Source organism: Onychomys torridus, chromosome 23 (assembly GCF_903995425.1).
Source record: "Onychomys torridus chromosome 23, mOncTor1.1, whole genome shotgun sequence".
Lineage (NCBI taxonomy): Eukaryota > Metazoa > Chordata > Mammalia > Rodentia > Cricetidae > Onychomys > Onychomys torridus.
The window spans coordinates 63,714,139-63,732,929 of record NC_050465.1 but is presented as its reverse complement, the minus strand read 5'-3'; the positions used below and the strand labels follow the sequence as shown (position 1 = coordinate 63,732,929).

General features: G+C 41.5%; 1 protein-coding gene across 1 annotated transcript in view; it reads right to left on the bottom strand.

Annotated features, from left to right (window-relative positions):
• Positions 1 to 513: 513 nt before the first annotated feature.
• LOC118573045 (atherin-like) overlaps positions 514 to 18,791 on the bottom strand; it is a 58,279-nt gene continuing 40,001 nt past the window's right edge. The window contains exon 3 of the mRNA XM_036173018.1: positions 514 to 600. Coding sequence (XP_036028911.1) covers positions 528 to 600 — 73 coding nt within the window. The 3' untranslated portion in view covers positions 514 to 527. The remainder of the gene's footprint in view (positions 601 to 18,791) is intronic.

Below are 18,791 nucleotides of genomic sequence, written 5' to 3'. Positions count from 1 at the left end.
TTCCTATCTCAAGGATTTTGCCTTTGCTTTTTTCCTCCTGTCTTGGAAGTGTTCTGAAGACAAACACAAGGTTCCTTCCCTCAAGTCAAACACCAGGAAAGCTGATTTGACTATCCTAGACAAAATAGGAACTTTCCTCATCTCACTGCTGTGTACTAAATTGAGTCCTTCCAAAGTTTGCATGCTGAATGAAGTTCAAACCCCTTAAGTGGGTGTTATTTGGAGTAAGGATGTGATTAAAATAAAATAAAATACTAAGAGTAAAGCCCTAGCCGGACAGGATTGATGTCTCTGAGAAGAGACAGTAGCAGAAACCCTTTTTCTTTTCCCCATCCCATGTGTGAGGACACAGTAAGAAGTCATCTACAAACCAGAAGAAAGCTCTTTCTTTCTTTCTTTCTTTTTAAAGATTTATTTATTTATTATGTATACAGAAGAGGGGGCCAGATCTCATTGCAGATGGTTGTGAGCCACCATGTGGTTGCTGGGAATTGAACTCAGGACCTCTGGAAGAACAGTCAGTGCTCTTAATCTCTGAGCCATCTCTCCAGCCTCTCTCCAGGAGGAAGGATCAGTTCCTTGACCTTGGACTTCCAGCCTCTAGAACAATGAGAGAATGAATTTCCATTGTTGCAGCCTTCTGTTTATGATAGCCCCACCAGCAACCTCTGTCCACCTCCCTTAGTGGATTTTCTCCTCTCCCCATATCATTAACTGTGTGGTGATATATTGTGTCCCTCAATATATTGTGCACCCTAATAAACTTATCTGAAATCAGGGACCAGAACAGCCACTGGATAGACATAGAGGCCAGAAAATGGTGGCACACACCTTTAATCCTAGCATTCTGGAGGCAAAGATCCATGCGAATCTCTGTGAGTTCAAGGTCACTCTGGAAACAGAGCCAGGCTTGGAGGCATACACCTTTAATTCCAGGACTTGAGATCTCACGTCTTGCTTGGGAAAGACACGTGCCTTTAAGCCCAGTAAGTGATGGCAGGAAGCAGAAAGATATATAAGGCATCAAGACCAGGAACTAGAAACTTTTAGCCTTTTTAAGCTTTTAGGTTTTAGCAGCAGTTCAGCTGAGATCCATTTACATGAAGTAAATTCGGAGGCTTTCAGTCTGAGGAAACAAGCTCAGCTGAGGAATTGGCGAGGTGAGGTTAGCTGTGGCTTGTTCTGTTTCTCTGATCTTTCAGTGTTCACCCCAATACCTGGCTCCAGGTTTGTTTTTATTAATAAGACCATTTAAGATTCGTGTTACACAACTGCGTGATTCCACATTGTCTATTATTTGTGTTTTGAGTCACCCAACTATAGGCTCCATGAGGAGAGGCTTTGTTTTAATCATTGCTGTTTCCTCTAAAACACGCCATCAATACCTATTTAATGAGGGAGTTGAATGAATGATTAAAACTAGGGATAATTTTGTGCATTCACTAATAGAGAGACAATACCATTCCTTCACTAGCTGGAAGCCTAGCATGTCTCTACTCCCCTAGCAAAACCAGCAAATGTTTTAAAGAGCTGGGTCAGGCAAAACATTGCAGGAATGACAGCATAAACCCTATAAGAAGAGAGTGGAACAGGAAGGTAACCAATGCAAAGCTGGGGCTGGGTTTTTAAAGTGCACAGATGGGAACTCTCTGGAGTGGGCATGTTTCATCTTGATTTGCTCATATTTGATGCATTGCATTCGAGCACCGCTTGCCCCAAGGAACCTGTGAGTGCTGCTTAGACTAGGGAGTCCAATCCATTGGGGAAAAGTGGTTCAGCTCTCATTACACATCCATGATGTGTTTTTGAATCTGTGGTAACACTAAAGGTCTATCTCAGAGCATCTTCTAAGAGCTCTGGGGTTTGTTTCCATAGCAGGCTTGCTGAAGGTACCCACAGGGCATTACATCATGAGTCTGAGCCAGAATAGTTTCATGGTAGATCATTAACCCTTTATGTATATCATTATAGCGTCTTTTATTTTATTTTATGTGCATTGGTGTTTTACCTGCATGTATGTCTGTGTGAGGGTGTCAGATCCCCTGGAACTGGAGCTTTGGAGAGTTTGTGAGCTGTCTTGTGGGTGCTGGGAATTGAATCCCAGTCCTTTGGACAAGCATGCAGTGATCTTAACCACTGAGCCATCTCTCTAGCCATCTCTCATTATATCTTCTTCAACACCAAAAACTGGTCTTCAACACCAAAAATGCTGGGTTCACCCTCACATTTCTTAGTCGCAGACTACACACTCTCTAGCCTAATAGCTGAAAATAACAACAAAACAGCAACAAAAAACCAGCAACTACAGTAAAAGAGCCATCACCACAGTCCCAGCTCACTGAGCAGGGACCTGAGATGGAACAAATTGTGTACATTTAGAGCCCAGAATGAATTAAAAGAAGAATTGCGATGGATTGGCAAGGAATTCAAAGTAATGAATGGTCTGCTTTTGCATGGCAGTTTCAACTCTTTAACAGCAAGTAAATAAAAACTGTCACTGAAGAGAGTCCATAATGGGAGCTAAGGAGATAGCTGGGTTAGCAAAGTACTTGCCCTGCATGTCTGTGGACCAAAGTTTAGATCCTAAGTGTGCAGATAAATGCCAGGTGGGCACAGCAGCCTTCCTGTAATCCAGCTCTTAGAAGGTAGAAACAGGATCCTCAGAGCAAGTGAGATACCATTCCTCAAGATGTAAGGTGGAGAGCTAGCAAAGAAACTACATGATCTCAAACCATGATCTCTGCATCGATGGTTACACATATGTGCGCATAACTACATATATGCACACACAATGAACTTGGTGGAAAAGCCGCCAAATGTGTTGAATCTCCAAAGTCAGGGCATCAGCAACGTCAGTTCCTTCTATAGACCGTTGGAAGAACTTGTCAGTGACCCTTGGTTCTCCTGGGCATACAATGCAATTCTCCAGTATACCTGTCTTCACATGGCCTTGTGTGTGTGTGTGTGTGTGTGTGTGTGTGTGTGTGTGTGTGTGTGTGTGTGTGTGTGTGTCTGTGTGTCTGTGTTCTCCCTTTCTGTTGCTTAAAAGGTCCCTCATTCAGACTGAGTCCACTCAGGTTCAGGATGGTCTCATCTGGGCAGCCTTAACCTTCATCACACCTTCAAAGACTCTTATTCCAAATATGATTATATTATGAGGTTCCAGGGATTAGGGATTGGACACATCTTTTTGGAGGACCCTATTTATTCCCTACATATTCTGTCAGTAGACTACAGTCTACTAGGTACGAATACTGATCACTGTTTGCTATTGAAGTACAGCTAGGATGGGGCCATGAATCCTGGTCTAGCTACAGTGTGCCCTCATCCCTCAACAGCCCACATTCATTCTTTCCTCAATGTTCTTCTCAATTTATCTATCCAAGTTCCAATAATAATCTAGTGATCCCATAGATCACAGCCATCCTCTCCAACCCCACCTGTTCCTCAGACATCTGTGTTTCTACAAATTCATATTTAGTTACAGAGGGTGCTGCAAAGAACACGGGCTTCAGATCCCAATCCTAGCACATACAGCTCTGTCATGTGACTTAGGGAGAAGTATCCCCTCTCTCTAAGGCTCAATCTGCTTGTCTGTGTAGTAAGACTTGCCATAGAATGAATCCTCTTATATGTAAACCTCACAGTTCGGTATCTTGCTCCTGATCTACAGAAAGAGTCAAGTCAACACTAGAAGTACTAGTGTTCTTCCAGGGCATACATTATATCTGTGCTGTATAATCCAGGCATGACACGATAAGAAACTTTGTAGGAATTTTTCTGAAGACAGAGAAAAAAAAAAACAAAAACATCATTACCCTTAAAGAAGCCACAGGTGGATTTTCCTGTTTTGAAATTCTGAGCAGAAGAAGATTTAGAAATGTCCTTGAATGAGGATACATGGATCAGAGCTCTTTTTGTGTATAGGAAGGCTTGCATGTTTACCGTGACAGATGATGGGGATTCATCCTGATTTAGTACATCTTTCAAAGGAAACTACCTGCCCAGGACAACCTTCTCTCCTCTTGATGCTTGAACAGCTCCTTGGCTATTCTTTTAAATAATCTTCTGATTTCCCATAGGATGGCTAATCATGCAGTCACTCCTTAGCAGGCTTCTGTTGTTTTGAGTTGTAGCATTTTAGTTTGGCTGAAAAAAAATCTGCAGGTCTAACTTGGCCATAGAACACTCATATACTGTCAAATTCAAAATTATCTCTTTGGGTTTTTCACAGTTTGATGACTGGTCACATGAGGTTCCAAGAACATTGCCAGGTGCCTATGGAGTTTTCTGAGCCATGAGAAGAATTGACAATGACCAGGCTTGTTTAGATGATAAATATATTTCCTTTCCTGCTAATTTCATGGGAAGGACAAATTTACATGTTGTTTATAAAATAAAGCTCATAGATTGTCATCCTGAATCATAAATCATGTTGAGAAGCCAATTACTCTATTCCCTGATCTTACTAGATAGCAAAATGCCAGCACTTTCTAGAACCATCTTAGTTGCACTCACTTGAGTGTGTGTGTGAGTGTGTGTGTGTGTGTGTGTGTGTGTGTGTGTGTGTGTGTGTATACATATTTGTACAGGTACATATGTACAAGTACAGACACATGAAGGTCAAGGTCATTCCTTAAGCACTATCACTTTGGGGTGTGTATGCAAGAGACCCTGTCTGAAACATATCAAGTAGGCTAGGGTGACTGTCCAGTGAGTTCCAGAGATCAGTGTGTCCCCAACACTAGGAGAACAAGAGCGTGCTACCATGCCCGGCTTCTTCAACATGACTTCTGGAGATTGAACTATGGTTCTCATGGTTGCTATTTCTTAATTCTTGCATCTATTTCTAAACCAATGTATGTATTTCCCACCAGCAGCCTGTTTGGCTAATAAACTTTATTTAGATAATATAGTACATGTTTTTGTTATTTTTAGCAATGCTTTCTGATTTGAAATAGCCCCTACCACTCTGTGTCCTGCTTCTTCCATTCATACCGTTGCTTGGTTCCTAAGCTCGTGTGAACTGGTTATCATTGAAGAAACTTAGCAGTTTAACTGGAAAATACCCAAGTGTTGGCTAACAGGTCCAGTTACGGTTACTAATAATTCCCCTGCTAGGCACACCCTTGTGGCGCTGTCTCTGTCATTCTGACTCACAGATCAGACTTCAAACTTACCCAGCTAACTGTCCGGTTGGTTCCAAGAACCACAAGCTAAATTTCATTAAATTGTGACACTTTGATATTTCCTAAATGGTGGCGTTTTAGTATTGTGCTATAAAAAAATAACAGCGTGTACTCAGAATTTTCCCTCATTGAAATCTTTAATTTTTTATTAAGCATTTAAAATAAAAGTTCATCTGGCTAAAAAAAAAAAAAAAAACAGAAAAAGTTTAAAATGTACCTAAGAACTTGTTTAGACAGCATATCCAACACCAAACACAAATTTAAGTCTTTCTCCATTAGGATTGGCCAATAAATTCTATAGGCCTACCCTAACTACAGGTGTACCTTTCTGTTAGCATTTTTGCTGGCCAGTGAAAATTACTCAGGACTCTGTGAGCTTCTCTGATGTATTTTCACTTTGACCCTTGGTCAGAATGATGGACCTGAAACATTTTAGCACTCCTCTGGAGTCTTCTTGGCCAAGTAGATGTTCCACAGACTAAGGTTTTGCTGTTCAAACATATTGGGCCAACTCTGAACACACACACACACACACACACACACACACACACACACACACACACACAGAGAGAGAGAGAGAGAGAGAGAGAGAGAGAGAGAGAGAGAATAGTATGCATATATGCATATTATATACCATATATATTAAAATATCCCAAATCTTACAGTTCTTTATACACTGTATAAGATTTATGGGTCCTTAATATGCTCTGAGAAGAGCTAGAGAGACACACTATTTCCTAAAGTCATTTATATACCCAACTCATTTTGCACAAAAGATCTCTTTGTTTGTATTTCAAGGCACATACTTTGAGAAAGGCTAATACCAGTTCCTGGGCAGAATGTGTGACAAATCCTGGATACTTGAGCATAGTCCCAGTGACTAAGCCACCTCAAATGATTACCAGACTTTCATGGGACCTTGACCGCATTTCAGAACTGTTATAAACCAGTTTTCTTATAGTTTGAATCATCTCTGATTTGCTCCCAGAGATTTGTAATATTATATTCATTTGTTTTACCAAATGACCAAAATGGAAGTGAAAAAAATCTATAGAAGAGAATTCCAGGGATTCCATACCAGCTAACCTGTCTACAAAGATAGTTATGGCTCAATACAGAAGACGTATGATTTCCCCAAGAACTCTGCATTTTCCATAAGTACATTCAAGTCTTTCTGCATTAAAACTGACAGTAGCATGTTTCATCTACCAAGGTCCTTTGTAGAGTGTCCCTGGAACCCTTCAATTGTCACTTCTAAGGAAGCTGAGAGCTACTTAGTGGCTTTGCTGCTCAGTCCCTTAATACTAGGAGAAGGAGATCTGAAGTTAGGATCTCCATGGGCTACCAATTCATCCACGTGGTAATGTGTTCCTTTGCCACAGTAAAGGACAGAGAGACAGCAGCCTTAACCCCACCCTCTTCTCTCCTGTGAGTTTTCCCCTTCTAGAACTGAATTCTGATATCCCATATCTGGGGTTATCAATGTCCTGGCCACACCAACCCCACCACTTTCTTCTGATGATTCAGAAAGAAGTGGAAACTGTTTCTACACATCATAAACCAGGCCACCACTACCCCTGGCAGGATAGGACCCTGAAATCTAAGAAAGAGAAAATACATCCATATTTCTATTTGTTTCTCAACCTATGAAGAATGGATATGTGGGTTGGTTTGTTTTTTGTTTTGTTTTGTTTTGATTTTGATTTGTTTGGTTTTTGGTTGTGAATGAGAACAGAAAGTTGTCTGGAAATGTCCAATTAGGTAATGAAGTTGTAACACACTGAAAATGAAAAATAATTACCATTAAGCAACACACTTAGCAGTTTGGTCTCAGTCCAGAGGCAGACATGAGCTTTGGCTTTCGGGTGACAATCTACTCAAGAATCCAACGTTTGCTGTTGTGTATTTAGAGGACTCTAGAGAGCTAGAGCTACCCTGGATGTTCCTGAAGAGAAACAGACAACACTTGGGAGTAGGTGAAAAGACCATCTGGTGAAATTAAAACTTATTTTTCTGGCAAGGTTTGATGGAAATGAAAAACAAAACAAAATAAAAGTGTTAATCCATATCCCTTAGCTGTAAAAGATGAAACTCAACTCAAACCAGCCCTTAACCAAAAGAGTTTTGCATTTGTCTGGGAAGGCTAAGCTGGACACCTGCTTTCTGTTTGGTGAGATCTGGAGTCAGCTATAATCTCTCTCTCTCTCTCTCTCTCTCTCTCTCTCTCTCTCTCTCTCTCTCTCCCTCTCTCTCTCTCTCTCTCTCTCCATCCTTCCCTCCCTCCTTTCTTTCTTCCCTTTCTCACTTTCTTTCCACCTCTCTCCCAGGTAGCACACAATTGAAAGAAAACTTGACAGCATGCTAGCCCATGGGATCAATGAATAGAACTATGGGCCACCTCAGGAAGGAGTTCGTGGTCAATGACAGGCAGTCAACAATCTTGAGTTTAACATTTTTCTTTGCATTCTGACTTTACCTGTACCTAGCAGTTTTCATAGCGGGGCCACTGCCTGGAACTCCTGCTGCCTGCTGATAGGTTACCATCTCTCCATCCTTATCTCCTCCATAGACAGGCGCTAGACCCCCATCTATTATGAGAGCACATTCACCAGTTACTCCTTGTCTCGGGCCCCGTTGGCTTCCCTTGGGAAGCAATCTCAGTAGAAAGCATGTTTGTGTATTATTGTTGGCCCTGGACTCTTCGCCCAGTGAAGACAGGGATCTGCTTCATTAGCCAACAACTGGTACAGTGTCTGCACTGTATATAAAGTGAAAAACTGAAAGTAAAATAAACCCAAAGAAAGAGAAAACCTCTATTTCTTTGGTCTTTTGTCAGATTGAGAAAAGCAAGGTGAGGCTCACATAATGGATTTTGACAGAAATTGAGAATGTATCGAGCTGGAGTTGGGAGTAGGAGGCCGGGGACTTGGCTTCATATACCTTGCCAATTCTTCCCACTTTCCCAAAAACATTTTGACAGTATTATATACGACTGAACAGCATACCATCAAACAAATATTCATGGTGTTGTCTATGACATTCTCAGTTTGTGAAGAGAGAACACATGATCTGCTTTTCTGCCTTAACCAGATATTCTATATTGCCTGTTATCTACAGATTTTCTGTCATCTAAATAATAAGTAACATATATAAAAGATATAATATATAAAACAAATGAATCTCTAATACATTTATAGAAGATTCTGGACTAAAAGAAAATGGATTCATTTTGTCCAGAAGTAAAGAGGGGGCAGACAAGTCATACCCTGGCTATACTCTCATAAGAGTCCGTGGCAGCAGGTCTCAACACCATGGGGGTCAAACAACTTTTTCACAAGGGTGCCATATCAGAAATTTTATTACAATTCATAATAGTAGCAAAATTACAGTTTTGAAGTAGCAATGAAAGAATTCTATGGTTGGGGGTCACCACAACAGGAGGAACTGTTTTAAAGGGTTGCAGCATTAGGAAGGTTGAGAACCACTAGTCTACAAAGTTAGAAACAGAAGTGGAAAGACACAATGGAGAGAAGAACCAGGAGAAGGACAGAGGACCACTTCATCCTGATGGGTTCTAAGGGTGAGGATGGAAATAAACACCCGAACCTGGGGTAGATGAACCTGGAGTTTATGCAGTTACTCACAAGTAGGAATGTTTCTTTTTCCCTTTGCTCTTACTGAGGTTTGACTCTGAGGTCTCAGAAAATCCACCCTGAACCACTGTACCTTGGCTGAAAGGGCTGTCTCAATAACCATGCGGAATTCAGCTGTCTAAAGAACGCTGCCCCTTCTAATATGCACTCTTCTTTACAGGTTTCCAGTCAGCTCTCAAAACACAGAAGCACTTTTAATCTCTCTCAGAATGTGGGCTCACACTGGCGGTGAAAGCCATGTCACAGCATGCTCTGAAGAAAGGTGGTGGATATCCACGGTCATGCGTAGTAGCCTGACTTTGTGTGACTCTCATTTCTGAACGAGCCCTTCTCAGGTAATCAAGTCCAGTGTTCTTGCACTTAAAGTCTTTAGCAGCCTGTCACCTTTACCTCCAGCTCACCAGTTCTGTGCTGTGAGCCACATTCACGCTATTCTGTCTACTAAATGTTCAATTAGGAAAAATGTTAGTAATTCTAATATATATATATATATATATATATATATATGTCCTAAGACTTAAGTAAAATAGCTTGCTTATTTTTATATTCCTGGAAATAACTGACAGAATAAAAGATGATGAAATGAAGAATTAAGTACCAAAACATCTTAATACTTCCAAAGACTTGCTGATACCATGGGCGCCGAGAGAATCCAACATGATTTCGTTCTACTGTAACACTTGGGGAAACAGCACCAACGTGCCTTCCGCTCCAGGGGACATGCATTTCCTGGAGCCCCAGCGGCCTCTGTCTGTGGTCCTCCACTGCATCTTCATTTAAGAAAGAAATATCATAGAAATGGGATGACTTTGTCTTCATCAGTGAGTCTGCCAAGAGGATTTCTAAACTTTTCAATACTTCTGTTAGCACAAAAGAACAACTTGATACTTCAGTAAATACTCTCGCTTCTTTAAGAATTTGGAAATTTCTTAAAGACCAAAAAGTTCTGAATTACTTTCATCATTTGTCACCATTCTGACATTTTAAATGGATCCCGATGTTTAATTTAATTTGTATTGGGGATTTCTACACTGACTGACCATATTTTCTCTGTAAAGTGGTTTTGGAAATCGTCATTACTGGAATTTAATTACACAGACATATTTTTCCAATAAGAACTTGTTCAGTTTGGGCCATAGAGATGCCTCAGGTCAGAAAAAGAGGCTCTATGAAAACTAAGGCACATAAACCGGTTATGAATGTCCCTTGTGAGGCTTGTGTGCTTTGTACAGACACACTCACAAAATGCCAGGAGGTTCAGTCAGCTCTGTCACATGACTCTAGGACTAGAATGAACTTCTGATATTTTGTGTCACAACTTCTGACATCCTGTTTCTCAGTGATATCCAGAGAGGTTGAAAGTCTTAGTCATAGAGATGCTTAATGGTAGGGGCAGGACCAAGTTCCAGACACTGACACTAAACAGAGGCATTATGCTTGCTTTATGAACCATCTCATGGAGTCTGTTCCTTCGTTCCCAGCCAGGCCTGGGAACTTAACTATGAAATAATGCAAACATTTACCCTATCCTCATAAAGCTTATATTCAAGTGAATGAGATAGATTGTCACCATCATTGTTGACGTCATCATCATCACAAAGTTGGACAACTGAAATAAAGAAACCAATGAAAGACAGAGAAAATAATAGGAAGTGGCTGTCTGGGTTCTCTGAAGGAACAGAGTGTGTGTGTGTGTGTGTGTGTGTGTGTGTGTGTGTGTGTGTGTGTGATTAAAAGAGGATTTACTGAACTAGCTTGCTCAATTGGATGGCCATGTGCATGCAGGAGAGCCAGAGAACTCACAGCTGTTCAGTCCAAGAAACTGGAAGCCTCAAAACAAGAGAAACCAGTGATGCAGCCCCTGTATGAGATTGTAATTTGGGGAATGCCCTGAAAAGTCATTGGTATGAGTTTTCACTGAAAGACAAGAGGAGCTAAGTTTGTCCAGGCAGCAGCAATAATTGTTCTTCTCTGTAAGAGTAGAGCATGCACACAGACTGCCTTTCTCTGCTCAGATTCCATTCACGATTCCCTATTAAATGACGCTATGTGCCTGCAGGGTAAGCTTCTTTCCTCAGTTGCTCTCCCCACATGTCAGTCCTCTCTGGAAACACACACGCGCGCGCACACACACACACACACACACACACACACACACACACACACATATGCACACACACAAGTATTTCCCTAATTTTCTAGGCATCTCTCAGTCCAGTCAAGTTGACAATTCAGTTTAACCATGACAACCCCCTTTAGGAACAACAGTTACCTATCAGTCACTTCCACTTTTGATGGAGGCAACATTTAGGTTCAGAGAGTTGAAGGATGAAGATGAGAAAGTCACTGGAAGCATTTTGGAAGACACAAGCAGCAGCAGCAGCAGCTTGTAGGCTCTTAGAGGAAATTTTGGTGTTGCCAAGTCTGAAGTCAGTCTAGGCTCTCTTTTGAGAAAGAATGTTTGAGAAGGAATGTGTTTATAATGTCTACCTGTTTGATTTCCATTTTGTTTGGTCAGCTGCTTATTCTGATTATGTGACACTTCTTTATTTGTTTGTTTGTTTGTTTTACTTTTCCTTCCAGAACTGGGGATTGAACTAAGGGCATCACACTTGCCAGGCAAATGCTCTTCCATTGAACCATATCTCCAGATTTCTTTTTTTTTTTTTTCTTCTTTTAATTTGAGAAAGGGTCTCACTAATTTATACAACTGGTCTTGAACTCACTCTGTAGCCCAGGCATTCATTGAACTTTACATCCTCCTGCCTCAGCCTCCCGCCAGATCTAGCATGTGCAATGCTTCTTATACCCTAGGAACAAGCTTTCTGTTATTTAGAATGAGAATCACACTCCTACCCATCTTCCCCCCTTCTCACAGCATGAAGAGGCTTAGGTTTCATTACTAGCCCTGCTTAAGGGCTTGACTCCTTCCTAAGTTAACTGAGGGAATCACAGAAAATAATCTACTAAAGCAAAGGAATCAGGAAACTACCTATTCAAGTAGCTCATGAAGTGATGAGCTTGTCATCTACCCTCATCCATTATGTGTACAGTTCAATGAATTCAGTTCCCCTACTTTACACGCTGAATAGATGTATACCTACAACAGAATGTTCAGAAAGTACCATCACTCATAGCGTGATGATTTGATGCTGTGGTGGTTTGAATGAAAAGAGCCCCCAAAGGCTCATAGGGAGCGGCACTATTAGGAAGTATGACTTTGTTGGAGTAGGCATGGCCTTGTTGATGGAAGTGTGTCACTGGGGGTCTTTGAGGTCTCAGATCCTCAAGTCAGGCCCAGTGTCACTCTCTCTCTTCCTACTGCCTGCTGATCTAGATGTAAAACACTTGGCTACCTCTCTAGTGCCATGTCTGCCTACATGCTGCCATGCTTCTTACCATGATGACTATGGACTAAAACTCTGAACTGTAAGGCAGCCCCAATTAAATGTTTTCCTCTACAGGAGTTACCATGGTCATGGTATCTCTTCACAGCAATAGAAATCCTAACTAAGACAAAAGCCATGCAAGCCCCTGAGCACTTCTATATTTACTTGCCATTTTCAAATCTATCCACCAAAATATCCGTGAGCTCCTGCTGTTCATTTTCATTCAACTTTTTTAAATCATGTTTTTGGAGCACAAATAGTAATGCATTCTCAGAGTTTCTCACCAAGCCACCTCCGATCTTCTAGTGTCAGATCTCACATGGTAAGATAGAATATTTTGTATATAACATTAATATAAAGCCACCTTGTCTGCCTGACTTAGTAAATAACTTGACCCCTCCGATAATCTAGGATCTGACTGCTAATGTTTACCTAAAGCTTGGTTGCTCTCTAGTCAGTTGGTTCAGCTGAGATGATACTAATGAAGCCAGTGCTATAGATTCAGCTCCCCTGGGGACTAATTAGCTTCACAGGCAAGAAGAATTCTTCCAAATTTCTCTCATAACCCCAGCCTCCTATTTTAGAAGTGCACACACTAGGGGGAAGAAGGGTGGTCTATGCCATCCCCTCTAAATTCTAGAAAATCCCTCTCCTTCCCAGGAAAAATTATTGCAAGAGCCTTACATTCATTTGCCAGCTCAGTCATTTAACTCTGTGAATTCCCTCTCAAATCGCTCTTACTAAACACAGCAGCAGTCTGCTAACTTCCCTGAGCAAGACCCATCCAGGGCCAATCCTTTTCTCCAGGGAAGGAAAGAAAACAAACTTCTTGGAAGATAAATGAGCCTCAGTCAATGCCATGCCTCCAGACCCTCCCTGGGGTAGTTGAGGGTGAAAGCTTTCAGCTAAGTTGCTTCTGGGGACATCTAGGTCAGCTGATGGAAGGCATGGCTGTCACTCTCAAAGTATTACTGGGGCCAGCTAGAATTCAATGGCAAGTTGTTGAATGTGGATATAAAGATCCAATCTTCTTGTCTTAAATCAAGAGAATCCTAGTATCTCTGAAGCTCTCCATAAAATCGAATGAAGGCTTTGTTGTACTTGCCCTGATATGACATTATCCACCGAGAATCCTTGTCACAGAGTAGCAGTGACCAGACTGGACTCTTTTTCACCATCAGAGGGTAGTAGTTTCTTCTGATAGATATCAAAGATGCATTTTAGTATACATGATTTTGCCCTCCCTTCCCACTGTGCCTCAAGCAGCAGTAATGTCAAAAGGGTTACAGAACATCTATTCCATTGGCATCACACTGGATAAAGAATTCACTTTGTAACACAAAGGTATAATATTGATCACATGATCACAGAATATTGGTGTCATTTCTGACTGCATTGTGGATAAATGATTGACTTGGCAGAGTAATGAAGAGGACTTTTAAAATGCAATTAAGGTTCTTCCTGGGGCTTTTGCGGGGACACTTTGCTCAGTCTGGAAGGAGAGGACTGGACCTGCCTGTACTGAATCTACCAGGTTGAGCTGAATCCCCAGTGGAGTCTTTGCCCTGGAGGAGATGGGAAAGGGGATGAGGGGCTGGGGGAATGTGGGGGTGGGGGTGAGAGGGGGAAGGACAGGGGAACCCATGGCTGATATGTAAAATTAAAACACAAATATCCATTTGAAAAAAAATAAATCTATTTTTTAAAAAAAGAAGTTTTATAAATTATATTTAAAAAAATGCAATTAAGGTTCCAACTTGGATATGGTTCCCCAATAAGAATGCCCCTCCTTCAAGAATTAACATAAAGTCTAAAGCAGTTACTACCACATGTTGTTGGATCTCTAATATATAGAGTAAACATGTCCAGAAGTAAGAGTGTCTTAGTCACCTTTTTATGGCTGTGATAAGACACTGCGACCAAAGAAACACATAGAAGAAACAGGTTATGGGGACTCATAGTTTTAGAGGATGAATCCATGACCATCATGGTAGGGAGGTTAGCAACAGGCAGGCAGGCATTGTGTTGAAGCAGTATCTGAGATCTTACATCCTTATGTAAAAGTTGAGACAGAGGGAACTAACTGGTAATACCTTTAAAAATACTTTTGAAAACCTCAAAGCCCACTCCAGGTGACCCACCTTCTCCAACAAGGCCACACCTCCTAATCGTTCCCAAATAGTTCCACTGACTGGGGCCCAAGTATTCAAACCTATGAACCTATGAAGGACATTATCATTCAAACTACCACAAAGGGGTAGAAATGGAAGTGCCTCTTCCTCCCCTGACAACACACACATCATTATGCCCAGGGATGTATTTTGGTCCCCATAACTCCAGTATAGATTTAAAGGTCCTGGTTCCCAGAATGAACACTTTCACCAAACATTTAAAGAGACTTCCACTGCAGAAATGAGAGCACTCACTGGCCACTCTTCCACAGGTCCTGAGTTCAATTTCCCAGCAACCATGTGGTGGCTCACAACCACCTGTAATGAGATTTGGTGCCCTTTTCTGGCATGTAGGGATGCATGCATGCAGAACATTGTATACATAATAAATAAATCTTTAAAAAGAAGAGAGAGAGAGAATTCCATTAACTTTTAAAGTATTTGGCTGTACCCAGATACTTCAGGTTTCTTTTGCCAACAAGAAGCAAAGTAAGCTGACTTCATTTTGACAGAAGTAATCATGAGCATCAAGAGAAGTTGAGGCTTTGTCACATGGTTGAGAGGAGGCAGAGCAGAATATGTTTGTAATCTATATGATGCATTGAACATCTATATTTTGGTGCTTTCGTGTTCAGCATTGGTAGTAAGTAGGTAAATGTGGCAGTCATACATAGCTCAAGAAGGGCATATTACCCAGGGTTTAGAATCTTTGGATTTGAGAGTCTAGATGCTGCCTTAAGTAAATTTAGCTAGCAGAAGTTATAGCTGAGGATAAGGTAAATACAGAATGAGTAAAATGAACTGTAGCTTTGAGGCCAATAAGGATGAAGCTTGTATTTCATCTCATTAACTTTTTTCTTGTAAAAATCCCAAAGATCAATCAGACATATGAAATAGTTGTTTCCCGTAGCCTATTACAACAAATCAAATAGCAGATCCAAGAACTATATGGGGCAATGTTTCCAAAGTGAGCCACCCAGATCCTTCATTTCTCTCACCTAAGTACTTGCAGTATTGATAGGTAGATATTTGTCCTTCAGAAATTGTCTTATGTGAAGCAAAGCCACCATACAAACTGTTGTGTTCTCATCTCATTGGTAGGGCACATCTACCAACTATTCATGACAGGAACATACAAGGAACCTGCCCTTTGTCTCACACAGAAAAAAAAAATTTATATATAAAGGGATATTCTAGTTTCTGACCTTCCTCTGAAATTAGATGAACCTTCTGTGACTTCTCCCTCTGGCCATCCGTGCTTTGTTTATTCCCCTGAGAATACTGATATTGACAATGTTAAAAAAATGTGTGTTTTATGCACCCATCAGTCTCAGAGTCCATTTCATGGTGGCCATGAGGGATTTAACACAGGAAGATGTTATAACAGAGTTGTTCTTTGTTTGTTTTTCAATTTTTATTTCAACTCATGTGAAGTTGTGTGGGGTTTTGTCTGCATACCAAGTGTGTGCCTGCCAGAAGAGGATGTCAAAACCCCTGGCACTGGAGTAACAGGTGGTTTTGAGCCATCATGTGGGTACTAGGAATTGAACTTGGGTCCTCTGCAAGAACAGCAAGTGCTCTTAACCCCTGAGCCATCTCTCCAGCCCCATATAGCAGAGGGAAGTTAAGGGCATGCTTTTTTGTTCATTTGGAGAGAGTGTGAATGTCAGACTTCATTCTTAGGCAAGGCACTTCCTTTCTCTGCCCTTCTGGTTCAGTGACAAGGTAACAATGTGGGAGTCAAACGGGTATCATTAACTGATAAATTCATTGTGACGAAGTCCTTATCATGACACTTGGAATAATAAGTATTTATTAAGTAGAAGTGTGTGCCTATGATTTCATCTTCTATTGCTGAAGCAAACAGCTATTGTTTTGTTTTTTGGTTTTTTTTGTTTTGTTTTGTTTTTCAAGACAGGCTTTCTCTGTGTAGCTTTGTGCCTTTCCTGGAACTCACTCTGTAGACCAGGCTGGCCTTGAACTCACAAAGATCCACCTGGCTCTGCCTCCTGAGTGCTGGGATTAAAGGAGTACGCCACCACTGCCCAGCACAAACAGCCATTTTATTGGGAGGTGATCCTACTTAAATATCTATAGGGAAGAAGGAAAGACAACACTGTTTGGTCAATGAGAAGTTATTACTGTGGTCAGTTAGGGCTGAAACCCTTAGAGACCTTAAAAATACTAAGTCTACCTTGGCTCTTTCCACTACAACACCACAGTAAGAATCTGGAGAGACACTGACCCCAATTCTAATCCCCCAGATTCCTTTTACCCAGCCATGATATTGAATATTAGATGTTTTCAGTCTGACTCACCTGCCATTTGACAAAGAAATGCAACTTAGCAACTAGTGAAAGCATTCGGGTAGAAAGCGAGAGGGACAAGAAGGTAGAAGCCACAGATGTGTTTATGAATAGTGAGTATTGGTTGGGGATTTAGCTCAGTGGTAGAGCACTCACCTAGCAAGCACAAGGCCCTGGGTTCAATCCTCAGCTCAAAAAAAAAAAAAAAAAAATAGTGAGTGCTGAGGCAATATGGCCGGGACAATGATTGGATTTTCTGTAGTGTGTGTTTGTACAAAGCACAAATCTTCTCAGAAGTTTACTTTTATTCATAGACTTTCCTCTGCTCTTGATTCTCTCACTGTCTTGTCAGGGGAGGGGGGTGGACGTGCATAATAAATGCAAGACCTCCTTGGTGCCAAATATCTACATGCCTTACCAGGAAACTGAGAATAAACTTTTGAGAGACTGGATCTTCAAAGGTGCACCTGGGCATTCTGTTAAGATCATTTGGGTGGACCCTAAACTCATCATCAAAAGTCCTTGCCGGAGTAAACTGGCAGGAACTCTGACAGCAGATGTGCAATGTGACCACAGATATAGAGTTTGGATTGATGTGCCCCAAATCCAAAGCTACCCTGGATCTACTGGAAGCAGCAACAAGGGATCCCTGGTGGCCTGGAAAGGAAAACTGGCCCTGATGATGTCCTTGTCTTTTGGCATCTAGCCTCCAGTGTCATCAGAGGGTAGATTTCTATTGCTTGAAGACTCCCAGGTTGCAGGTTCCACAACAGCCCTAAGAAATTTCTGAGGGTTTGTTTCTGCTACTTCCTCTGAGAACACCAGCTGTGTTTACAGTGATTTAATTTTATTGGACTAGCCTGAACACAGACCAATCCAGCCATAATTTATCTTAAAGGACCAATATGTCTTGTGATCCAGGAGATCCTATACCCTGGTCCCTTGGCTCCAGACTACAATAATTCCCCACTGTGACATCACACTCTCTGGCCTTTTCAGAAAAGTAATAGGTATAAAGTCTCTCCGGTACTTTCTCAGACAGCTTTTAAAATGGGTTATGTTAAAGCTGGCTGATGAAGCTGATTACTCGATCAGAAGCACATTATGGAGCTTTCTTCAAAATTATGCACAAGTTGGCTATTTATTCCATCAACATTTATTAGCTCCTATGATCTGCCAAGAATTTTTCTGGGTGCTAACTTCTCAGAAGCAGGAACCCTGATGGAAAAGCAATGGCTGTCTTATTCAGCGCACATTTACTGAGGTACCCTCTCCTGCTGGAGGCAAGAGCTGTGCATGTGGTGTATAAAAGGAAAGGTCTACTTTGATTCTGTCTACAGTCCCAGCTTGCTGGTCCTTTCCTTGGGAGTATTCATGTTCTGAGTCACTGGAAAATCCCTGGATGCTGGATGCAGAATCTGAGATGCTCCCAGCACTCAGACACTCTTCGCATCTTATAGGATCCCATCTGTATGCTTAACACAGAAGGAAGAGAGGATCACTGGCACCTATCATGGGTCAGCTAGCTCATCCTCCTCCAAAATGCCTTGCAGATTTTTCTGGCCCGAGTGATCCATTCATCTATGGTATTCTAGACCAAGCCTCCCTTGCTGCCTCAACTGTTTCTGTTACTGCTTAATGCTCTGCTAAGTGTTATCTTCCCCTACTCCGTGGGACTACACCTGAAAAGCTAAAATAGGTTCCTAAAATAGTCCCATTGCCACAAATGCAATAGATGATTAATAGTTTGCTTGAGGAAATGAGTATTGAGTGCAATCGATTGAACGGTTGAATGAATGGATCCTAACTCTTCTGTGCTCAAAGCCTCCCACTGACTTCGCATTACCAGCAAAGGGGAGGACAAAATTCATCCCAGGGACCTCTGTGACACAGCACCTGCTGTTTTCCAACGTCACCTCCTACCAGTCTTCCGCTGCTCATTCGCTGTCCTTCTTGCTGTTTCTCGTCCACACTACATGTACTCGTTCCTCAAGACTAGCCAGGACTGCCAGACTCCACAAATTCAATTACAGCACACTCTGATCAGGTTGAAGTGTGTGTAAATGGGTGGTTTGAAACATCC